Source organism: Notothenia coriiceps, unplaced genomic scaffold, assembly GCF_000735185.1.
Source record: "Notothenia coriiceps isolate Sejong01 unplaced genomic scaffold, NC01 NC01_scaffold00017070, whole genome shotgun sequence".
In the NCBI taxonomy this organism is placed as follows: domain Eukaryota; kingdom Metazoa; phylum Chordata; class Actinopteri; order Perciformes; family Nototheniidae; genus Notothenia; species Notothenia coriiceps.
In genome coordinates, this window is record NW_011349771.1 from 230,388 (window position 1) to 249,417 (window position 19,030).

Below are 19,030 nucleotides of genomic sequence, written 5' to 3' on the forward strand. Positions count from 1 at the left end.
GGGGTTGTCTGTGTGTGTCGTGTGTGTGTGTGTGTGTGGTCGTAGTACGTGACGCTCCCTTTCGCATGGGACGCTTCGAGACGCAGACCCAAACTACAGGGAGCACGATTGTCGTAGACGACTAGAGGAGGTCCGAGCGAGGAAGAGTAGAGAGGACAGTGCGAGTAGACGGAGGCAGGGAAGAAGCGCCAGAGACTCTGCGAAGACGTCGCTTGACGGGGACCCCAGTGTAGCCCTTTATTGTCGGAAGTCTTCGTTTTCGGAATCGCGTCATGACGGTAGACGGTGATCTCAGTCTAGACCAGTCGTGTCGTCTGAAACTCGAGACAAACCGTGCACAAGCCAGGTGTACCGAGTCTTGACGTATGACTTGTCTCTTTAATTTATGAAGTCCAAAATCAGAGTATGCCCAAATCATGTAAATGCTTGTAAAGACTGTCAGAATTACTAAACTACATTACTTCGTGTAATAAGTTCACAAATTTCGACCTATAGTCGTTCATTTCAGCTATCCGACGAAAATAAAACTAACTGAAGGATGGACATCATCTAAACACTGGACGAGGCGTAGCTTTAGTCAAAGGCGAAACTGCGGCTTCTCTTGTAAACTCACATATGTCACAACCTTTCTCCCCCGCAAGGATCGAAAGGATGGGGCATGCTTTCTGTTGTCTTTGTGAAGGTCACTTGATCCTCTGGGTCTCTCTGCATCCCTGCACATCTGTGGGGTCCTGCTTTCATTGTCTGTTGATCTTTTTTTCTGTACAACATGGATCTGATGATAACCTTCGGTACATCTGCCTCTTATTGGTCTAGATGGAGGAGGAAGAGGAGGAGCGTCGGAGACAACCTCCCATCATACCCGAGCCGGAGCCCGAGGAGGAACGTAAACGCCACAAAGGTTCACGAGAACACCGGGACCGCCGACACGAGCAGCCCCGGCCAGAACCCGCCGCACGGCCCCCCGTCCAGTCAGACAATGAGGTGGAGGAGGGGGAGGAGGAAGAGGAGTTTGAAAATGACGAAGAAAACCCCGATGTCAAACCGTGTTTGAAGCCTACGATGCGGCCCATCACAACAGCACCCTCGGTTTCTTCTGCCAGTGGCGGCGCGTCCCCAAACTCACCGGGGGACGAGTCTCCCTGCGGCATCATCATCCCCCACGAGAACTCCCCCCCCGACGCCCTGCCGCAGGAGGAGAACCGGCCCAAGATCGGCCTCAGCCTCAAAATGGGTGAGTCCTCACTGTAGCATAGACAAACATAATAATAATAATAATAATAATATTGGGATTTGTATCGGTCACACATGCAGAGCACACAGTGAAATGTGTTCTCTGCTTTTAACCCATCCTAGTACCAGGAGTCTAGTACTAGGAGCAGTGGGCAGCTATTGCACAGCGCCCGGACAGGGGGGTGTCCGGTGCCTTGCTCAAGGGCGGCAGGGCAGGAGGTGAACTGGGACCTCTCCAAATAGCAGTCCACACCATTTTTAGGTCTGGTCGGGGACTTGAACCGGCGACCCTACGGCTCGCAGTCCAACCCCCTACTGACTCAGCCACTGCATAGTACTTCATTAAGATATTTAATATTATTTATATTACTATTTGTCTGTTAATTAGTAAGAAACCTTGCCACTTTTGATTATCAATGAGTTCACTTTTCTCATTACGTTAGTCACAGCTTTTACATTTTTTTTTTTTTTATTAGATTTCTCTTCGTTTTATATCAAAATGAGGAGTAAATTCCAATAAATATTTTTCACCATTTAATATACAAAATAATAAGGCGCTTTCACACCGCAGTACTTTTCCCGTTTAGTTCCGATAGTTCCTGGGGTTTTGCGTTCACACCAAAAACAGAACTTGGTTCATGAGAACTTTTCCCCCCTTTTCAGTCCCCGCTAGAGAGGTGGTACTTTCCTGTGGAGGGAAAAGTTCCCATTTCTGATTGGCTGGGCGAATTGCAAACCACGCCCCGTAAAACTCTGAAAAGTTGTATTTGCTGGCATTAGCATTAGCCCAGCTCACCAACGGAGAGAGTCTAACTTATGGCAACACAAAAGAAAACATGGGAGCGGTGGAGATGAGGAGGTGTCGGCGTTCTGGTGATTTACTCGGAGGACTTAAGTAGAAGCTGCTGGGAGTCCCAGTAAATAAACCCAAAGCAGAAGAAGTGACGTCAGCGGCTTCATTTGCGTAACCTTCCCTCAGGGACTTATTCCGGTGGGAACGCGGTCTGCTCTTTAGTTCCAAGGGGGAACTAAGTGCTGGGAACTAAGGACGGCAAAGTACTTGGTGTGAAAGCGGCTATTAATCGATGTCAGTGGTACTTCTGTATAAACCAGTGATAGTTTAGCTGCTCAAAGAAAATATGAAGTGAGATTATAATTTTATTACCAAGATTCCCTTTTGTAACACATGTAGTACGTCAAGATTCAGAAGCACACATGTCTGTCCTGAGAGTAGCCTCCATGCACCAACAGGGGGTCCGCGGGGTCTTAAAAAGTATTCCATTTGACTTCAGGATTCCTGCATATACCCTGAACATGCACAGCTTGCATAACAACGTCCTCATTCATAATTTGAACCGCCCTCCCACCACAGTTCTCTTCTTGAGTCTCATATGCCCTCCTTGCCCCCCTCCAGGTGCCTCAGGAAGCCCCAGTCAACCCAACGTCATCAAGAGAAAGAAGCTGCCCGGGGACAGCGTCTTCGACAAGTTTGATGATGAAGAGACCAACGAGCAGCCTCGCAAGAGGAAGCTGGTTCCCCTGGACTACGACGACGATAAGAGCCTGGGGGTGGACGGGGCATCCAGCATAAAGGGGGCCAACACCGAGGAGAAACGTAAAAACATCAAGACCCTGATAGAGAAGATCCCCACAGCCAAGCCCGAGCTGTTCTCCTACCCTCTGGACTGGACTATGGTCGACACGGTGAGGAGAGGAAGATTGGGCCTCATTCACAAATACCTTCATACATTTTTGGAGAAAGGTCCTAAGCATAGACCAATTTATAAAAGAGCTGTTGGTATGCGTGTTATCAAATTGTCCTTGTGAATTGAAAGCATGTGCCAATTACCCTTATCAGTAGGTAAACATCCTACCAACGCAGATACGTATGAGATTGGGTTTCAAATAGAAATGTCCTCACGAGAACCCATGGGGAATAAGGCCCTTTCATTATTTACAATAATAGCCTTTATGAGAAGCTGTACAGTGATATGTTTTAACAAAGACCATCATTCGTGTATTTACAGGCTTTGCATCATAACCTATGACACGTGAGGCTCAATTAAATGAATCTGGTTAAATACTTTACAACCGTTTCAGAAGTACATTGATCTCCCTCTGACTCTTCTCTCCTGACGTGGGCTTTTAATCTCTTTTCCTCATCAGACGTTAATGGACCGTCGTGTTCGGCCGTGGATCAATAAAAAGATTATTGAGTACATTGGAGAGGAAGAAGCGACACTCGTGGACTTTGTCTGCACCAAGGTATTTATTCAATCATATGTGCGGTTGACTTTATAAAGGGGAAATGAAACTGTAAATAATGCTGATGCTTCTGTGTTGTCCAGGTGATGGCTCACAGTATGCCACAGAGTATCTTGGATGATGTTGCTATGGTAAGTAGAGTGAGACTTTCACGCTGTTAGCTATGTTTTAGTTTTATGTTCATGTAATTGTAGCAATCAGGTAGTTGTAGCATTGAAATGATGACCAAATAATAAAGTGTGTAAGTGTTGACCTTCTTAGTCTAGTTAACAGTTAGCAGATTGGTACGTGAGAAAAACAAAAGCTGAATCCAAAAGTCATTCAAACCACGATGCGTGACAGGATAACCATTTTCTCAGTTTCTTCATTTCGAGGAAGTGCAGCTTTTTTATTTTTCAACTAGTTTAGAAAAAGTGAATGTTATTTTTTTTTTAAAGATGGTCAGACAAAACGATTTCTATCTGTGAAATGATGCTCTCAGAAATATGTTTATGTCTATCTTTGGGGCATTTTTCTGATCAGATACCGATAGTGAAGAGATAACAGAGAAGCCGCGACTCACTTCCCTCTTGTCTCCTGCTTTAGGTTCTTGACGAAGAAGCAGAGGTCTTTATCGTGAAGATGTGGAGGTTACTCATTTACGAAACCGAAGCCAAGAAGATTGGATTGGTGAAATGAGTGAAACCCCTGAATGAAGATCAACTGTTTGTTTTTTTCATACATTGTGTATAATAGTGTAGCATAATTATGTCACCCCAGGACGAACGGTAAAATGCAGATTCTGCTGATTCTCACACCAGATGTTCAGCTCCACCCTCTCCCCTCTCCGTCTGCAGGTGCTGACTGTGTCGGTGTGCTTTTGTGTAAATACAGTACGTCATTATTTCATTATGGTTCAAATGTAAAATGCTACCAGGTAGGAACATTGTTTTGCGCTGACTTATTGTGTTTGTATACATGCCAACACACTTTGTGGAAATACTCGTGTGCAGAATTAGTTCCCGTTACATTTTTTCTGTTGTCTTTAGGGGGTTGGAATCTGGCTTGCAGTTGAATGTGGGTTGGTTAATTGGATTTTGATTATGAATACGTTAAGAGCGATCTTTTTTTACAGCGTTATTTATTCAGGGTTTTGGACACAACTTACATTTATTCCTTAAAAGTAAATAGATTTTTCCTCTTCATTTTCACTTATTACATTCCTGATAATTGTGTTGGCATGTTGTCAGACCACCTCAGAAACGTAGTCATTTGAAGTGTCTGCTGATAACCCACATATCTCATGATGACACCCTGCAGCTGTAGAAGCACACGTCATAACCACTACAGGAAAATGAGCTGAGAATGGGGAAATGAGTCGAAGTTGTGAAGATGCTCTCCATTTGTTTTTGTTTTGTATTGGTGAACATTTGAATAAAATTGATTTTTTATAATATTTTGTAAACCACCGGTTTATTTCTCCCTATTTTTTTTTCACAAATTACTCATAAGTTTGATTTTATTCATTAGATTTTCCTCACACTAACATCACTTGTCACATTTTCCAAAGTTCTAGAGTATGACTGACTTTTTCATGATACAATGAATGCTATGACATTTTTAAAGATTTATTTTGACATTGTATACTGTCGTTTTTCTGAATATTTTTAAACATAGTATACTTTAACATTTTTTTTGACACTATACCAGTGTTTCTCAAACTTTTTCATACCAAGGACCACTTAACCAATGAAAAAACACTTGCGGACCACCTAACTCCAAAAACACATTGTTTTTCTAGAACAGATTACAAATTGCCTGAAAATGGTACAAACAAGTGGCAACATGTGACGAAGGTGTTGCGCTGGGCTATATCATGCAATCGAAAGTGAAACTTAAGCTCGCTCCATTGCGGAGATATTCCCGAAAGAGTGCGGAAAACTTTTATTTATTTCAAATGTGAAATGTTACCAATATACTCACGGACCACTAGGGGGCGCTCATGGACCACCAGTGTCTTTCTTTAGTATTTTCAACATACTATATTCCGTCCTTAAATCCAAAGGTCAGGGTCTGACCCCTTTTCATACTCACAGCAACAGACAAGACGCATTGAGTTCAAAACTTCCAGAACTTTATTGATGCCATGTGAGCTACACAAGAGCAAGTTTTGCCAGTAAAACCTTAAACTGGGGGAGAAAAGCACAAAGTCACCTCTAACCGGTGTTGAGACAGACGAGCTATGTGTTCCTCCTTTAAATCCATCTCATCCAGTGACCAGCCAGAGACACAGCGCCATGGAGACTGAAGACACTGGGCTCTTAAGCAAGAGCTAAGCAAAGGCCACCGCTTGTTATTTAATCAAATCAGTGTAATTAAAAATAGAAACTATACTGATGTTTATCTTGTAATTTGACTTTCCTTCCATGTCTGCATAAGAAGACAGATTGTTGTGTTACCATCTCCTGAAACAACCCTTGCTAAAGATCAAACCGGGACGTTTGCCAATGAACTATTAACACCAGTTAATGTTTGCAATGTGAAAGTTAACATCTGTTGGTCTGAGTGACTGCGGCCAGGTCTGTCCACATTTCTTCTTCGATGGTTTTCTCCTTCAGCCTTCCTGTGAGGACAGACTAGTCTTCTGCTTTGGCCTCCATCTCCTCGTCGTCGTCGTCTCCGTCCACCTCGGCATTCTCTCTCTCCAGCCTCTCCAGCTGCCGGGCGAGCTCCGTCTCATCCGTGTCCGTCACCACCTTCGGCTGAAAAGTAATACAAAAAAAGTAGGAATATTTAAAACCTGATCAATTCTGTAGTTGTTTTCATGGCCAATTTTGGTGGGGGGAAAATAAAGTCTAAGATTGATTATTCAAATAATATTTAAAAAGCAAAGCCAGCCGTTTGGTAAGAATCAAGTCATCATTTTGAGAAGGAATAAAGTTCTTATTTATAAAAAACTAAAAAAGAGACGGTTTAACATATTTTATATTTAAGGAATTTAAACACGAGTTATATACATTTTTGGTAAATATATTTTTTTAAATGAACTTCATTAATAAAGGAACACTTAACTACAGTTTTTAGAGGAATACAAAACGTAGGAGACACTGTAGATAATGTTTGATGGTAAAGAAGGGTATGAAAATGTTCAACCCGAAAAGGAACTAGTTAATTATATTGATGCTTTATTATTCGCATCAAACCGACCCCTTATACGCACAAAAAAAGGTTGTGGTTCGGCCTGTCCATCATTAATAACTTACTAGACGTGTGAAGCATGTACATAACTTGTATTTAGCTGGACCCCACACTCTTCCATAAGTGGGTCAAAAAGGACCCCTATTAGAATAATATGTGTTTTTATTCAATTTGTCATTTTGGTTAAGAAAAATCACTCTTGTTTCACACTAGAAATATTTTATATTTCATTTTTCACTATTTATAATTTTAGACATTTTGAAAAAAAACGAAATTCCATAGAAAATGCATGCGGGTCATTTTTGACCCACTGAAGCTTGGGGTAGCAATACAAAAACTACAATTTCTTAAAAAGTATAAAATGTAAATTTTCAATTTGAATGGCATGATATCCGAAACATGTTTGAGGAATAGCTGGAATATGAAATGATAAAAAAACGTAATTACAAAGATACTCTAAGAAAACCACCTCACCGGGTCAAAAAAGACCCACTTATGCATCTAAGGCTAGAATAATTTATATCCAGTGTACAAACTGGAAACTAAGTAATACCAGAAACACACACAGGGCATGGATTTTTTTTTATGTACAAGTAAAGCCCCTCACCTCCATCTGGATGTTGAAGACGCCTCTCTTCTCCTCAATCTTCTCCTTGATAGCAGCCATGGCCTGGTTGAGGACGGACAGACCCTCTGTGCGCTCCAGAGTGGTCGTCGTCATCACGTAGCGAGGGGGGGCGATCAGGTTGATCTGCCAAGAACAAGAACAACAATGTTTGTTTTATTCAAGCAGCAGGTCTCAAGCGGTAATTCCTTTCAGCGTAAACAGCAAACAGAAAGAGTGCAGTGTCAGTGAAGGGCGAGGGAAAGAGGCGATTTTACCTTGATGGGCATGACCTCTGTGGAGCAGCCAAGTCCCGCCCTCAGAGCTGCCTTCACTGCATCAATGCCCTCATAGCCATAGCACGCCACTTCAATATCTGCATGTGGGGGACAAGAAAAGATGACTGAGTTATGGTTGTAGGTCTTCACCATTTTACTTAGTCCTAAGTCCAACTAAGAGTCTTTAAGGATGCAGTAAGATAAACTAAAAGGTTAACTGTTGGATTTAGGTGCTGCTAGAAAACAATTACTAGAGCATGGTACAAAGCGGATCCACCTACCAAGGAGCGATGGCTGGGAGTAGTACAGGAAATATTTGATATGGAAGGATTCACACACATATTGGAGGGTCCAGGAAGGGACGAGTCCAAATGGGAAAGATGGGTTGAATATAAACGAAAAAATGAACGACAGCACAAATTGGGAGTTGGAACCAGACCATGATGCTGCATTACAAATAAGGTAGAAAGCTTCCATGTCACTGTTGACGGCTTGTTTTTATTATTATGTTCTTCTTTTTTCAATGGGTCTTTAATTCAATTGTATACTGAACTATATGTGGTTTTGTGCGTTTATAAAAATGTGAATAAAAATGTAGTCAGTGGCTCAGCCAGTAGAGGATTGGACTGGGAGCCGTAGGGTCGCTGGTTCAAGTCCCCGACCAGACCTAAAATATGGAGTGTAGACTGCTACTTGGAGAGGTCCCAGTTCACCTCCTGCCCTGCCTTGGTGCCCTTGAGCAAGGCACCAGACATGCCCCTTCCCCCCTCACTCTCATTTCTCCCAGGGCGCTGTACAAGAGCTGCCCACTGCTCCTAGTACTAGACTCCTGGTACTAGGATGGGTTAAAAGCAGAGAACACATTTCACTGTGTGTGCAGTGTGCTCTGCATGTGTGACCATTAAAGAGGGTTTCATCCCTCCGAATATTATATTATTATTATTACTCAAGTGTGAAAAAAGAAGAAAAAAAAATGTTGTACGTAGAGCAGAGTCCTGCATCGAGTAGGGTACTGACGGGTGACCCGCAAAAATGTGATTCGCGGGTGGTATTTTAAAAAAATCGGGTTCGGTTCTGGGTAAAACAAAGAAGGGTCGGGTCGCGGGTGTTGAATAATGAATATATTAAAAATAATAATAATTTAATTGAATGTTTAAATCCTCAGACCTCTCCCCCGCGGATAATCCTAACCTCTGCACCGCTTCAATCTGCTGCTGAGCGCGCCACATTCTAAATGGCTGAGGTGAAGCTCTCTAACGGAGAATACAGCATTTTCAATAACTCTTCCTCAAGAGCGAAATCCAACGTCTGGGAGGCTTTTGGTGTCATCCTAGATGGAGAAAAGAACCAACATCCCACGCTTTTTGATCCAAATACACAACTGCGTGTGTTAATAATTGCATGTTTTCACTGCTATGCGGGTTCGAGTCGGTTTGCGGATCGTGCCGGCGGGTCAGGTCGGGTTGCGGAACTAATTGGCAATATGTGCGGGTAGCGGGGCGGGTTCGGTATTGCACGTCGCGGGTGCGGGGCGGGAGCGGGTCTTGAAAATCAGACCCGTGCAGGACTCTGCCCTGTACCCCAATGCATGTGTGTGTTGTTCCTAATGGGAGTAAAAAGACTCATATTTTGAATAAATATATCATGAAATTGGTCATTTTGGTAATTTTGGTAATTTTGGTCATTTTGGTCATTTTGGTCATTTTGGCCTAGATACATTAGAACATCTTATATCATTCTGAATTTGTCGTGTGCTCGCCCATTTAAGGGATTCATGTTGTGTTTCTTTTGTTTCATTGTGTGATATGTCTGCTGGTTTCGTCTCTTTTGTTCTAAAGCTCTACAGTAGAGACCCTTCATGGTGTTTGTTTGTCTCTCTCTTCTCTTCATCCTCACCCTCTCTTCATCCTCTCTTCCTCTTCCTCCTCCCTCTCGTTCCCAGCCACAGACCTTTCATCTGCTTCATTGTTCAAAGGCTCGTCTGAGTTTGGATCCTGCCTTCTCTCCTAGAGCCGATGAAAGGAGACAGAGGAGACAGAGGGAGGGATTAGGGGAGAGAGGGAGGACATTACGCTGTTGTTGTTGTTGTTTTTATTGTTGCTATTAGTGTTGTGCACTCACTCATCCCTTATCTCTCTCTCCCGCTCCCTCTCTGATGCTAAACACAAGCAGACAATCAATCATGCTCCGTCATACAAACCCGGATCATGTACTGTGAACATTTCCAATTACATTTGTTCCCGTCATGAATACAGAAAGACTCGTCTTCATCGGGACACTTCAACAACCCCTCAGCAGGAATACTGGAGTGGGCTCGCAAATAATAACAGCAGCAGTTTGAGAGCTGGCAGTGTCAGACTGACTACCCTATGCAGTCCTTTAAGTACTAAGTATTGTCAGTATTAGTAAGTATTATTCTCATTACAGATCACAACTGTGTTCTAGATTCATCTATCTACTAAATATCAGAAAATAGTGACAAAGTTCTTCCTAGTTTCTCAAAGTCCAAGATCATTTCTTGAATATGTTTCTTCTGTCAACGCAAAACCCAAAGGAGTTCACTTTATATATTTATTTATAGGATTTAAAACAGAGAAAAGCTGGAAATAGCCGTTTTTGAGAGGCTGAAACTGCAATTGAAAATTCTGGATAATCACAATAGATGGAAATTATTTTCCCTTACATAATACAGAACATTTTAGTGAAATGGTTAATCCCAGTTTCACAAACTCCAACGTAATGTCTTTGATTACAATATTTGAGAGACTGAAAACAATATCTTTTGGTTTGTTTTGTTAGAAATTACCAATATTTCTCTGTCGATAGACTAACCATAGCCGCTTTGTTAGAAGTCATTTTAGTTGTGGTACACCGGCTGATTTCGGCCGTCGATAGGTGTCTGGCCGTCGATGAGCGTCCTGTCGCCTGTCGTGTCTTTTCCTCCGTGCCGACACCTTCCATTTCAACATGTTGAATCGGGAGGCTGTCAGCAAAAGAAATCACTCTGATTGGCTGTTCAGCTTAGCGAATCAGAGCATCAGAAGCGAAACGGAAGTGAAGAAGGCACACACAGACGGCTATTATTTTTCATTTTCCAGTACCGCACTAAACATGTTTCCGATTATAAGTTGGTCTGTGAACAGTCTGTGATGGACGAGAGTGAAAATGGAACGCACACTATTTGTTGTTTGTATCACGCGGTCTCTTTTGAATGACGAATACACACTACCGCCGCCTGCTGGTAAGGAGAGTTATTGCCACTCACGCATGCGCAGTGCGTACGTGCTACTTGGCCGTCGTCTGAAGTCTTTGCGGTGTGTTCCAGTGCGACACATGGCCAAGACGCAGGAGACGTGAGGTGACACAACAGTCGGGTCCGACGTGTTCTTTGGTGTCAGTTTGGTGTGTCCGGGCCTTTAGCTGTTCAGTAGCAGTAGCAGTTGTAGTGACGGTGGTAATATTAGATGTGCAAAAGCGGTATTTCTAATGATAGAAGTTGTATCAGCAGTCATTTACTTCACATATTATTTTTACAAGTTAAAGCAGCGTTAATACTAACAGTAACTATAAGGATAGTAGTTGTAGTATTGGTACGTTGAAGTAGTACTGATTACTGTTACACATTTCTAAATACAAAAAACAAAAAAAAAGAGAATCACACATGGAATAAAACGCTCCAAAGTAGTTTCTTCAACTTCCATCCATCTTTGCTTTCTGTTTTTGTTTTGAAAGTAAGCCATGATGAAACTATATTTAGNGACGGTGGTAATATTAGATGTGCAAAAGCGGTATTTCTAATGATAGAATTGTATCAGCAGTCATTTACTTCACATATTAGTTTTACAAGTTAAGCAGCGTTAATACTAACAGTAACTATAAGGATAGATGTTGTAGTATTGGTACGTTGAAGTAGTACTGATTACTGTTACACATTTCTAAATACAAAAAACACTATATCAAAGACTATCTAATATTGAAGTTGCATGCTTCCTTTTCCATCAATTACATATTCCTTCTGATCTGCAATGAACTGGGAAGAAAAACAAAGTTTGGACTGCAGACTCTGACCTGATCCATTTAATCTCACACACACACACACACACACACACACACACACACACACACACACACACACACACATTCTCCTCCTCTCCTGTGGACGAACACACACAATTACACACACACACACACACACACACACACACACACACACACACACACACACACACACACACACACACACACACACACACACACACACACAGACACACACACACACACACACACACACACACACCCTCTGTTTTTTTCANTTGTGCTTATGAAGTAGTACCTTCATAAAGTAGTTTTTACCACTAACTGATACGATGTTTGTTCACTACACTACTTGACAGAAAACTCACTTTTGAAGTCATGATATATATAATGTTAACCAGCTAGAGAACAATAACCTTAGATTTGAGGTCTGTTGAGACCCATGAGACAACACAAATAATATCTGACACTGGTAAAAAGTACCACTCAAAACACAGCAGTTTTTCAATTCTCTGTTTCAGAATGGAAAGACAATTTAAAGGTGGGTAGAAGCTGTCGAGAAACCGGTCTCGAGATACACTTTTTGTTATATTCCATGGAATGCTCTTAACATCCCGATATGCAATGAATATCTGGAAGTGCTTTGACAAAAAATCCATAAAAAAATGTCATCTGTGGAAGCCGTAGTACTGTAAAAAGCACGACCAATCATCTGAGCCGGCCCGGCTAAAATAACTGGATGGCCTACCTGCCTGTCAGCCTTCCATCTGTGCACAAACTTATCTCGTGCCCTCATTGGTCATGTGCGCGTTCGTGCGTGTTGGAGGAGGGGCTCTGTGAGGAAGTGGCAGATTTTTTCCGACTGTGTATATTCTAGCGCACTCGATCTGGTTTCTCCAAAATGACCTACCCCACCTTTAAGCACAGCTGCTTCTCTTCTGTTTGGTACCTAAACAGCTTTTGGTTAACCGCTTTATCTGGAAGCCATTTTTATAATTGTGACAGTAACGCTCTCACAGCTGAGCGAACCATTTGGTATAACACACAATCAAAATGTAACAATAAAATATTTTCTCTTTTTGTCTAGAAAATATATATTTACAATTATAAATTACTATTAAGAATAGGATGGAAACATTTCTATGTGTTTCATAATTGACTTTGCATAAACTGAGATCAATAATAAACAAATAAAAATCACCAACAGAGACACACAAACACACAAACATAAAGAAATGTAAGAAACTTGAGTCCATCCCTGCAACACGTGAAAATCCAGCGACAACCAGCACTGTCCATCCTCTCCAGGAACATTCATTATTGCTCTTCTGTTGAACCTCCTGCTGCCCTGAGGCTCCTTGCAGTGACCCCTGTGACCCCTGTGACCTCTAGCACAGCCAGGAGGTGGGCACCCACTGCGGCTCAGTGTCCAACTTCTCTATCAGCCTGCGCAGCTCGTAGAAAGCCTGATCCGGATCCATGTTCACGATGGTCGCATCGAAGAAGTGGCCGAAGTCGAGCTCCATCTCGCGGGCCTTTTCAATGATCTCCTTCAGATCGTCAGGCTGGGCACAGAAAACGAGAATTGATATTACGACAGTGAGAGGATGGTGACAAACAATCTGTATTTGACATAAATCTTACATTTTTGGATGGTCATTATTTTATTTGTAATGATATGATTTTTTTGATATCACCGTAACAGCTAAGTATTAGTTGGTTAATTAATGATGTGATGCAATATTCTGTATTTGTGGTGTATTCAGAGTAAGCTTTTTTTTTTTATTTCCCCCCTGAAAATCTATTTTATATCTATTATAGCAAAATGCAGGATTAACATTTTTATTGTATAATGTTTTAATCCGGCACTTTGCTGAAATAGGCTCAAACTATGGCATTTACAATGTACATTTTCACTTTTATCAGCACAATACAATCGTGCCACATCAGACAGTGGGGCACCTTTGGTGTTTTCCCCTCTGTGGCCAGCAGGGTGCGTAATCGTTCCTGAGAAGGAGGGGCGATGAAGAGGACATATGGCTTGAGGTTGGACGTCCTCAATATCTGCAGTGACTGACAAGAGGGAAAACAGGGACGTAAGAATATGTCAAATGGACGGAAATACCAAACTTGAAACATGAAACGTTCCTAACTTCAAAATGTTCTATAGCAGTCAGCAGTAATGAGTTTGATCAACCAAAACAAACCCAATTATATTTATGTGCAGGATAATGATGTCCCTGATGCTAGAGATCAAGATATGTGCTTTGTAATCAACATATAAGACATAGACATCTCTGGGAAACATGAAGTACTCAGTGTCTCACCCTGGTGTGGAGGCAGAGCAGACAGATGCGTCCAGAGTTGACGACGTGTCGCACTGAGTCGGTGCTGGTGCCGTAGAGATTCTTCCCAAAATCTCCCGACTCAATGAACTTCCCCGCCGCCAAGTCGGTCTCAAAGGCAGGCCGACTCACAAAATGGTACTCCCGCCCGTTCCGCTCATGTATCCTTATGTTTCTGGTTGTGTCTGAGCCAGGAGAAAGGACAGATTCAAAATTAGAATTGTTATTGACACAATTAATGACACAAAATGTTTTATAGTACAACTTCAAAAGTGGTCAGTTAAATGTTTTGAGGCGGTAAGTAAATTCCCAAATCCCCTATTTTTCTTAATCTGGAAAATAAAAAATGTGATGAGTATTTGATATTGTGAGTCAGCGTGGACTTACATGGGACGGCAACAGCGAACTTCTCCGGTTCGATGGACAGAAGCCTCCGCCGCAGCTCGTCATGGCCGCTGTTGGTCGGCCCGATCAGAGCGATGGGGCGTTTACGGTTAGCGGGCTGGTGATAGAGCGACATCTCCTCATAGGTCGGGATGTCCTCATAGTCTGAAGAGACAGTCGGGAGGGATTAATGAAACAACTTTCATTTACAAACCAAATCCTTTCCAGCTCATGGCTTACTGTTCTGTGACTAAATGTGACATTTGACTTATGTCTATTATACCATTGTCCTGCTTCATACTGGAATCTACCAGTCCCCTTCTGTTGGCCACTGTGTGTGTCTGAGTACATGTGTGTTTCTCTGCATTAATCAAGAACATCACCCATCCCTTCAAGCCATTTAGGCACCTGCTTGTGCTCTGATCCCATCTGTGGAGACAGGACTAATCTGACCCGTGACACACCTCGTCGACACAAGCTGCTGTCAGACGTGTCAGCTCTGGGTTCAGGGTTAACACTGCTCACAATGTGTGGGCTGCTGGAAGCTAGCCAGCACGCAGGCAGACAGGAGGTAAATGAGAAGTGACAATTGGAGGTCCGTGGGTTAGGGAGGGGCTTTGTAAATCGTAGCAGTGGAGAAAAAGGGGGACAAATTCTTCTCAAATGCTTCAGAGAAAAAGTCTTACCAGCATTTCTGCTCAGCGTAGACACAGGCTTCTTCCTCTGTCTCCTGCCTTTCTTTGCATACCAAATTTTCCCTGGAGACATGAGAATGTACAAATGTTTGCTTTAAAAAGTGATTAACATTTCACTTAAGTGACATTCATGTAGCCACCTAAAATCCTGTGACTCAGGGTCGATGTGTATATTTATGTATTTTCTCACCACTCAGTGTGTGTTTCAGTATTTTTACCCTTACCCTGCTGCTCACGACTCCTGTCAGTTATAGTTCTCTTCAAGGTCTCTCTCTGCTGCTGGAAGCTCTTCCCTGAAAAAGGTACACGCAAAGATAAGCAGATCAGCACTGTGAATATAGAACCAGAGTATTTTCCATTTCACAAACATGTATCTATGTAAAAAAACGCAACATGTATAGTTTCATGTATAGGACCACTACACTCAACAGCTAACATTACAAACAAGTCCAAAGCTTTTCAAGACCTCTCACTCTGTTTCATAATCTTCCTAGACATTCCAGGCATGCTGAGGAAAAAGCACGAGGGAGCTGATTTCCATTTCCAGTGCTTAACCTCGTTTTGGTCCAGACACAACAGAGGGTCACAGAGCAGTCGCTAATAATTCTTAGGCGTTTGTTTTTAATCTGCTTGATGTGCCAGGTGGGCGGTGTTTCCTGCCAGGATAGTGCTGCCAACTTATTAGTCACGGACAACATTCGAATACTTTACTGTGAGTGCATCCTGAAGAAGTGCTGGGGAGGAAGGAGAATTCCTTTGTAGTCTAAACAACATTGATATTCTGGCATCAGTGTTAATTCAATCAGCAATGTTGTATTTGTTCTTAATCCTGTTTCAAATGTACTTGTTAGTCATTGTTTATATGAATCATCCTGTTTTTTGTAGTGATGTTTTAGCCGTCCAAAAAAATCAGAGCCTTTTAGTCTTATCTACAATCAAACAAAAACATGAATTAAACAATACCTTTTAGTAATAGTCTGTGTGAAACACTACCTTTGAAATACAAATATATCGCAAAATATATCACAAAAACTGCTATTTTAGAGCTCCCCTCAGTGACAGACTTTAGATTTTCCCTTGGAGGTTTATAAGAAATAATCCATACCAATTTAAAGAAGTATACATGTTGTAAAATATATAACTGTATGCATTGTAAATGTACATACCATCTACGTTTTAGTTTCAATACAGCGTGTTCAGCGATTTGATATTGGTCAACACTTGTCCTTGCAGTTGTTATCCCCCCTTGTGTAGTAATAAGCTACAGATTGATATTCAGCTCTGGAGACCCTGACCTGGAATCAGTCCAGCAAGCGGCTGGTTGTCCTCGTCTCCGTCCCTGTAGGCTTGCCACCAGTTGGGGTCGTCCTGGCTGATGACGTGGAGGATGTCCCCCTTCTGGAAGGACAGGCCGAGCTCCCGACACGGCACGAAGGGGTCGTCGGAGGGGTCGTAGTCAAAGTAGGCTCGTACGTGCATCTGAGGACATGGGTCAAGGTTAGTGCTGTATGCAAGCAGACAGGCTTCTCATGCACACATGTTGTGGGTTAGTTGAAAGCAATAATATTAAGTTTGAATACAAAATTACTAGAACTAGAAATACTTCAACTTAATATTATTGCTTTCCAACTAACCTAATACACTAATGTGACATTTGGTGACATAATGCATTTTAATTAAAGTCAACGTTTTTGACACACACACACACACACACACAACACACACACTGGTGACATAATGCATTTAATTAAAGTCAACGTTTTTCACACACACACACACACACACACACACACACACACACACACACACACACACACACACACACACACACACACACACACACACACACACACACACACACACACACTTACCACAGTCTGTCTGTGAGCGGCAGGTTTAATCTGAGAGCTCGGGATGAGGAGGAAGGTCAGAGTGCCTTGCATTTGTTGCTGATGGAAAAGATGAGAAGTGATGAATTAGACATGACAGCGATTTCCATAAAACTGTATTTTTACTTTGGTTTTTACTTCAAACTTCTGGTACAGTTTATAGCAGTACATTCTATTTTGAGAGTGCATCTATTCAAGAACAAAAGCTCAGGTATATATATATACTTCAAATCACATTTAAATAAAACACTGTTCTTTTCAGAGATAAATACAGTTTCTGTCATAGTCAAGGTGAAACCTAAACACAACCAACAATAACCATCTATTGACATGTCTGAGGCTTTAATGTCTTCTAACTAACTACACATTATTCTTGAAGTGGAAATGCATCGTTGTTAAAACCTAATATCAACAGCTATGCCCGATGTTCCTATTATAATCACCATTCATGAATACATGATAACGCCCTTTATGGCATTACATGTACACGCCATTATTGTTCAAGGCAGTTAAAGCACTTGAAGGTAAATATTACAAAACTATTGTGAATAATTGAAACACCAATGGATCCTTTCTGTTCCTCACCAGGAGGTCGTGGACTTCGTTGACGTGTTTCCCGCGGATAGATATGCCGTTGATCTCCAGGATCTCGTCTCCTTCACTGAGGAGGCCGCTCTTCTCCGCCGCTCCACCTTTCACCACCCGACTCACCAACACACTGTCCATGTCGTTACGCACCGTTGCACCCTGACACACACACACAGACACACACACACACACACACACACACACACACACACAATGAAACACACATTTTTGTCCCGATATGACAGTAAACTGAGGGATACAAAGTGAAAAGCAGATGGGGAGCAGGAGTTTGAATAGAAATAAATGTCACATTAGGTGAACATCATTGTGTCATTGCCAATTTCCCTCCGGAGCTCACAGTGACAGGCATTTTGCTGCTCTGTTGGTTTGTGGGTCCTCTGACACTGACACACCCATATGATAAATGTGCGTGGTGAAGCATGGTGGAGGCTGAGAGGAGAGGCTTTTTCTGGACACACAATGCAAGAAAAAAAACACAATTACAAGAATGCTAAACATCCATTATGTCTCTTTTTTAAGATTTCTTCTTGTTGCTCCTTAGAATAATCTAATTGAACGCTGCGTGGGTGTTCAACTTGAAGCTGAGGAGTCATTTTAAAAAGCACATGTACAAAAATGTGACATGAATAGATGTTGCTCACCAGTGGGGTGTCGCGGGCCTTCTGCAGACGCACCAGTTTGACCGTCTCTCCGAGGTACTGGGCCGCACTTTCCTCGGCTATCTCCTGCCCTGCCACCGTGTCATGAGCCTGCATCAGGGCCTGCCACATCCAACACACACACAGACACACATGGAGAGACACACAGAGCGGACACACAGACGTTTCACAAACAGACAGAAGACATAAAGGAGGCGGCAGCGTTAGGTGATGGGAATACGATTAAAAGGTTTAATATTGGGAAATGATATGAAAGGAAATACGTCAATAAGATAAGATGGACTTTTATTAATCCCTCGTGGGGAAATTGCTTCTCTGCATTTGACCCATCCTAGTGTTAGGAGCACTGTGCTGCCATTTTGAACGGCGCCCGGGGTAATAATAATAATAATAGGGTATGAGGTTTGTAATAGTTGTTTGGTACTCTATTTATGTAAATTCACTGAGGAAATTGTTGAAAGTGACAGATATTTGATCAAAATGAAGCTAATATCCAGCAAGAAAGCTATCACTAGGAAAGAACCACAACTCAACAGAAAGTGGGACAAATGGACTCAAAACAAAGACATCTGACTGGAACAATAGCTATAATAACATATCTCTAGCTTTTTATTTTATTTGTATTTCCTTGCTGGCCTTTTGTCACATGATTGTTATGTTGTTGTAGTAACCAGCATGTTAATGCCATGTGTATTGTGACGATAAAGATTTAAATTACAAACAAATGAAGTATAATATTGTGCTTGCAAAGATTTTTTATAACATGGTTGGCATGAAAATACGTTTACAATATGTATTACAATATAGTGGTTTGGCCCTAACAAATGAAAAGAAGTAAAAAAAAAATTCCCCCCCCC

At 42.0% G+C, this 19,030-nt stretch overlaps 3 protein-coding genes across 5 annotated transcripts in view; 1 reads left to right on the forward strand and 2 right to left on the reverse strand.

The window, feature by feature from the left end:
- rbm25b (RNA binding motif protein 25b) overlaps nucleotides 1–4,933 on the forward strand; it is an 18,875-nt gene extending 13,942 nt beyond the window's left edge. Inside the window, exons 7-11 of the mRNA XM_010776530.1 lie at nucleotides 817–1,234; nucleotides 2,648–2,937; nucleotides 3,400–3,498; nucleotides 3,582–3,629; nucleotides 4,084–4,933. Of these exons, the coding sequence (XP_010774832.1) occupies nucleotides 817–1,234; nucleotides 2,648–2,937; nucleotides 3,400–3,498; nucleotides 3,582–3,629; nucleotides 4,084–4,176 (948 nt within the window). The 3' untranslated portion in view covers nucleotides 4,177–4,933. The remainder of the gene's footprint in view (nucleotides 1–816; nucleotides 1,235–2,647; nucleotides 2,938–3,399; nucleotides 3,499–3,581; nucleotides 3,630–4,083) is intronic.
- A 656-nt stretch (nucleotides 4,934–5,589) lies between these two features.
- On the reverse strand, nucleotides 5,590–7,710 carry eif2s1b (eukaryotic translation initiation factor 2, subunit 1 alpha b). Its single transcript, XM_010776531.1, has 3 exons — nucleotides 7,558–7,710; nucleotides 7,283–7,426; nucleotides 5,590–6,239 (listed from the first exon to the last, which is right to left on the reverse strand). The coding sequence occupies exons 1-3, from the start codon at nucleotides 7,708–7,710 to the stop codon at nucleotides 6,114–6,116; spliced, it is 423 nt and encodes a 140-aa protein (XP_010774833.1). The 3' UTR covers nucleotides 5,590–6,113.
- Nucleotides 7,711–12,444: 4,734 nt separating this feature from the next.
- pals1b (protein associated with LIN7 1, MAGUK p55 family member b) overlaps nucleotides 12,445–19,030 on the reverse strand; it is a 16,411-nt gene continuing 9,825 nt past the window's right edge. The window contains exons 5-15 of one of the 3 annotated variants that reach the window (XM_010776508.1): nucleotides 18,156–18,263; nucleotides 17,852–17,962; nucleotides 17,491–17,652; nucleotides 16,888–16,965; nucleotides 16,312–16,495; nucleotides 15,241–15,309; nucleotides 15,008–15,079; nucleotides 14,325–14,486; nucleotides 13,920–14,122; nucleotides 13,555–13,665; nucleotides 12,445–13,157 (exon numbers count right to left, since the gene is read on the reverse strand). In XM_010776508.1, coding sequence (XP_010774810.1) covers nucleotides 12,981–13,157; nucleotides 13,555–13,665; nucleotides 13,920–14,122; nucleotides 14,325–14,486; nucleotides 15,008–15,079; nucleotides 15,241–15,309; nucleotides 16,312–16,495; nucleotides 16,888–16,965; nucleotides 17,491–17,652; nucleotides 17,852–17,962; nucleotides 18,156–18,263 — 1,437 coding nt within the window. In that variant the 3' untranslated portion in view covers nucleotides 12,445–12,980. Of the gene's footprint in view, nucleotides 13,158–13,554; nucleotides 13,666–13,919; nucleotides 14,123–14,324; nucleotides 14,487–15,007; nucleotides 15,080–15,240; nucleotides 15,310–16,311; nucleotides 16,496–16,887; nucleotides 16,966–17,490; nucleotides 17,653–17,851; nucleotides 17,963–18,155; nucleotides 18,276–19,030 lie in introns of all 3 variants that reach the window. The other 2 variants (XM_010776507.1, XM_010776509.1) reach the window with 2 other exon arrangements.

Coding starts and splice junctions, on each gene's coding strand:
- eif2s1b (XM_010776531.1), bottom strand. CDS start 7,710: ATGGTGAAGACCTACAACCATAACTCAGTCATCTTTTCTTGTCCCCCA. Junction 7,427..7,557: donor CAGAGGTCATGCCCATCAAG/GTAAAATCGCCT, acceptor TGTTCTTGGCAG/ATCAACCTGATCGCCCCCCC. Junction 6,240..7,282: donor TCTTCAACATCCAGATGGAG/GTGAGGGGCTTT, acceptor ATTACTTTTCAG/CCGAAGGTGGTGACGGACAC.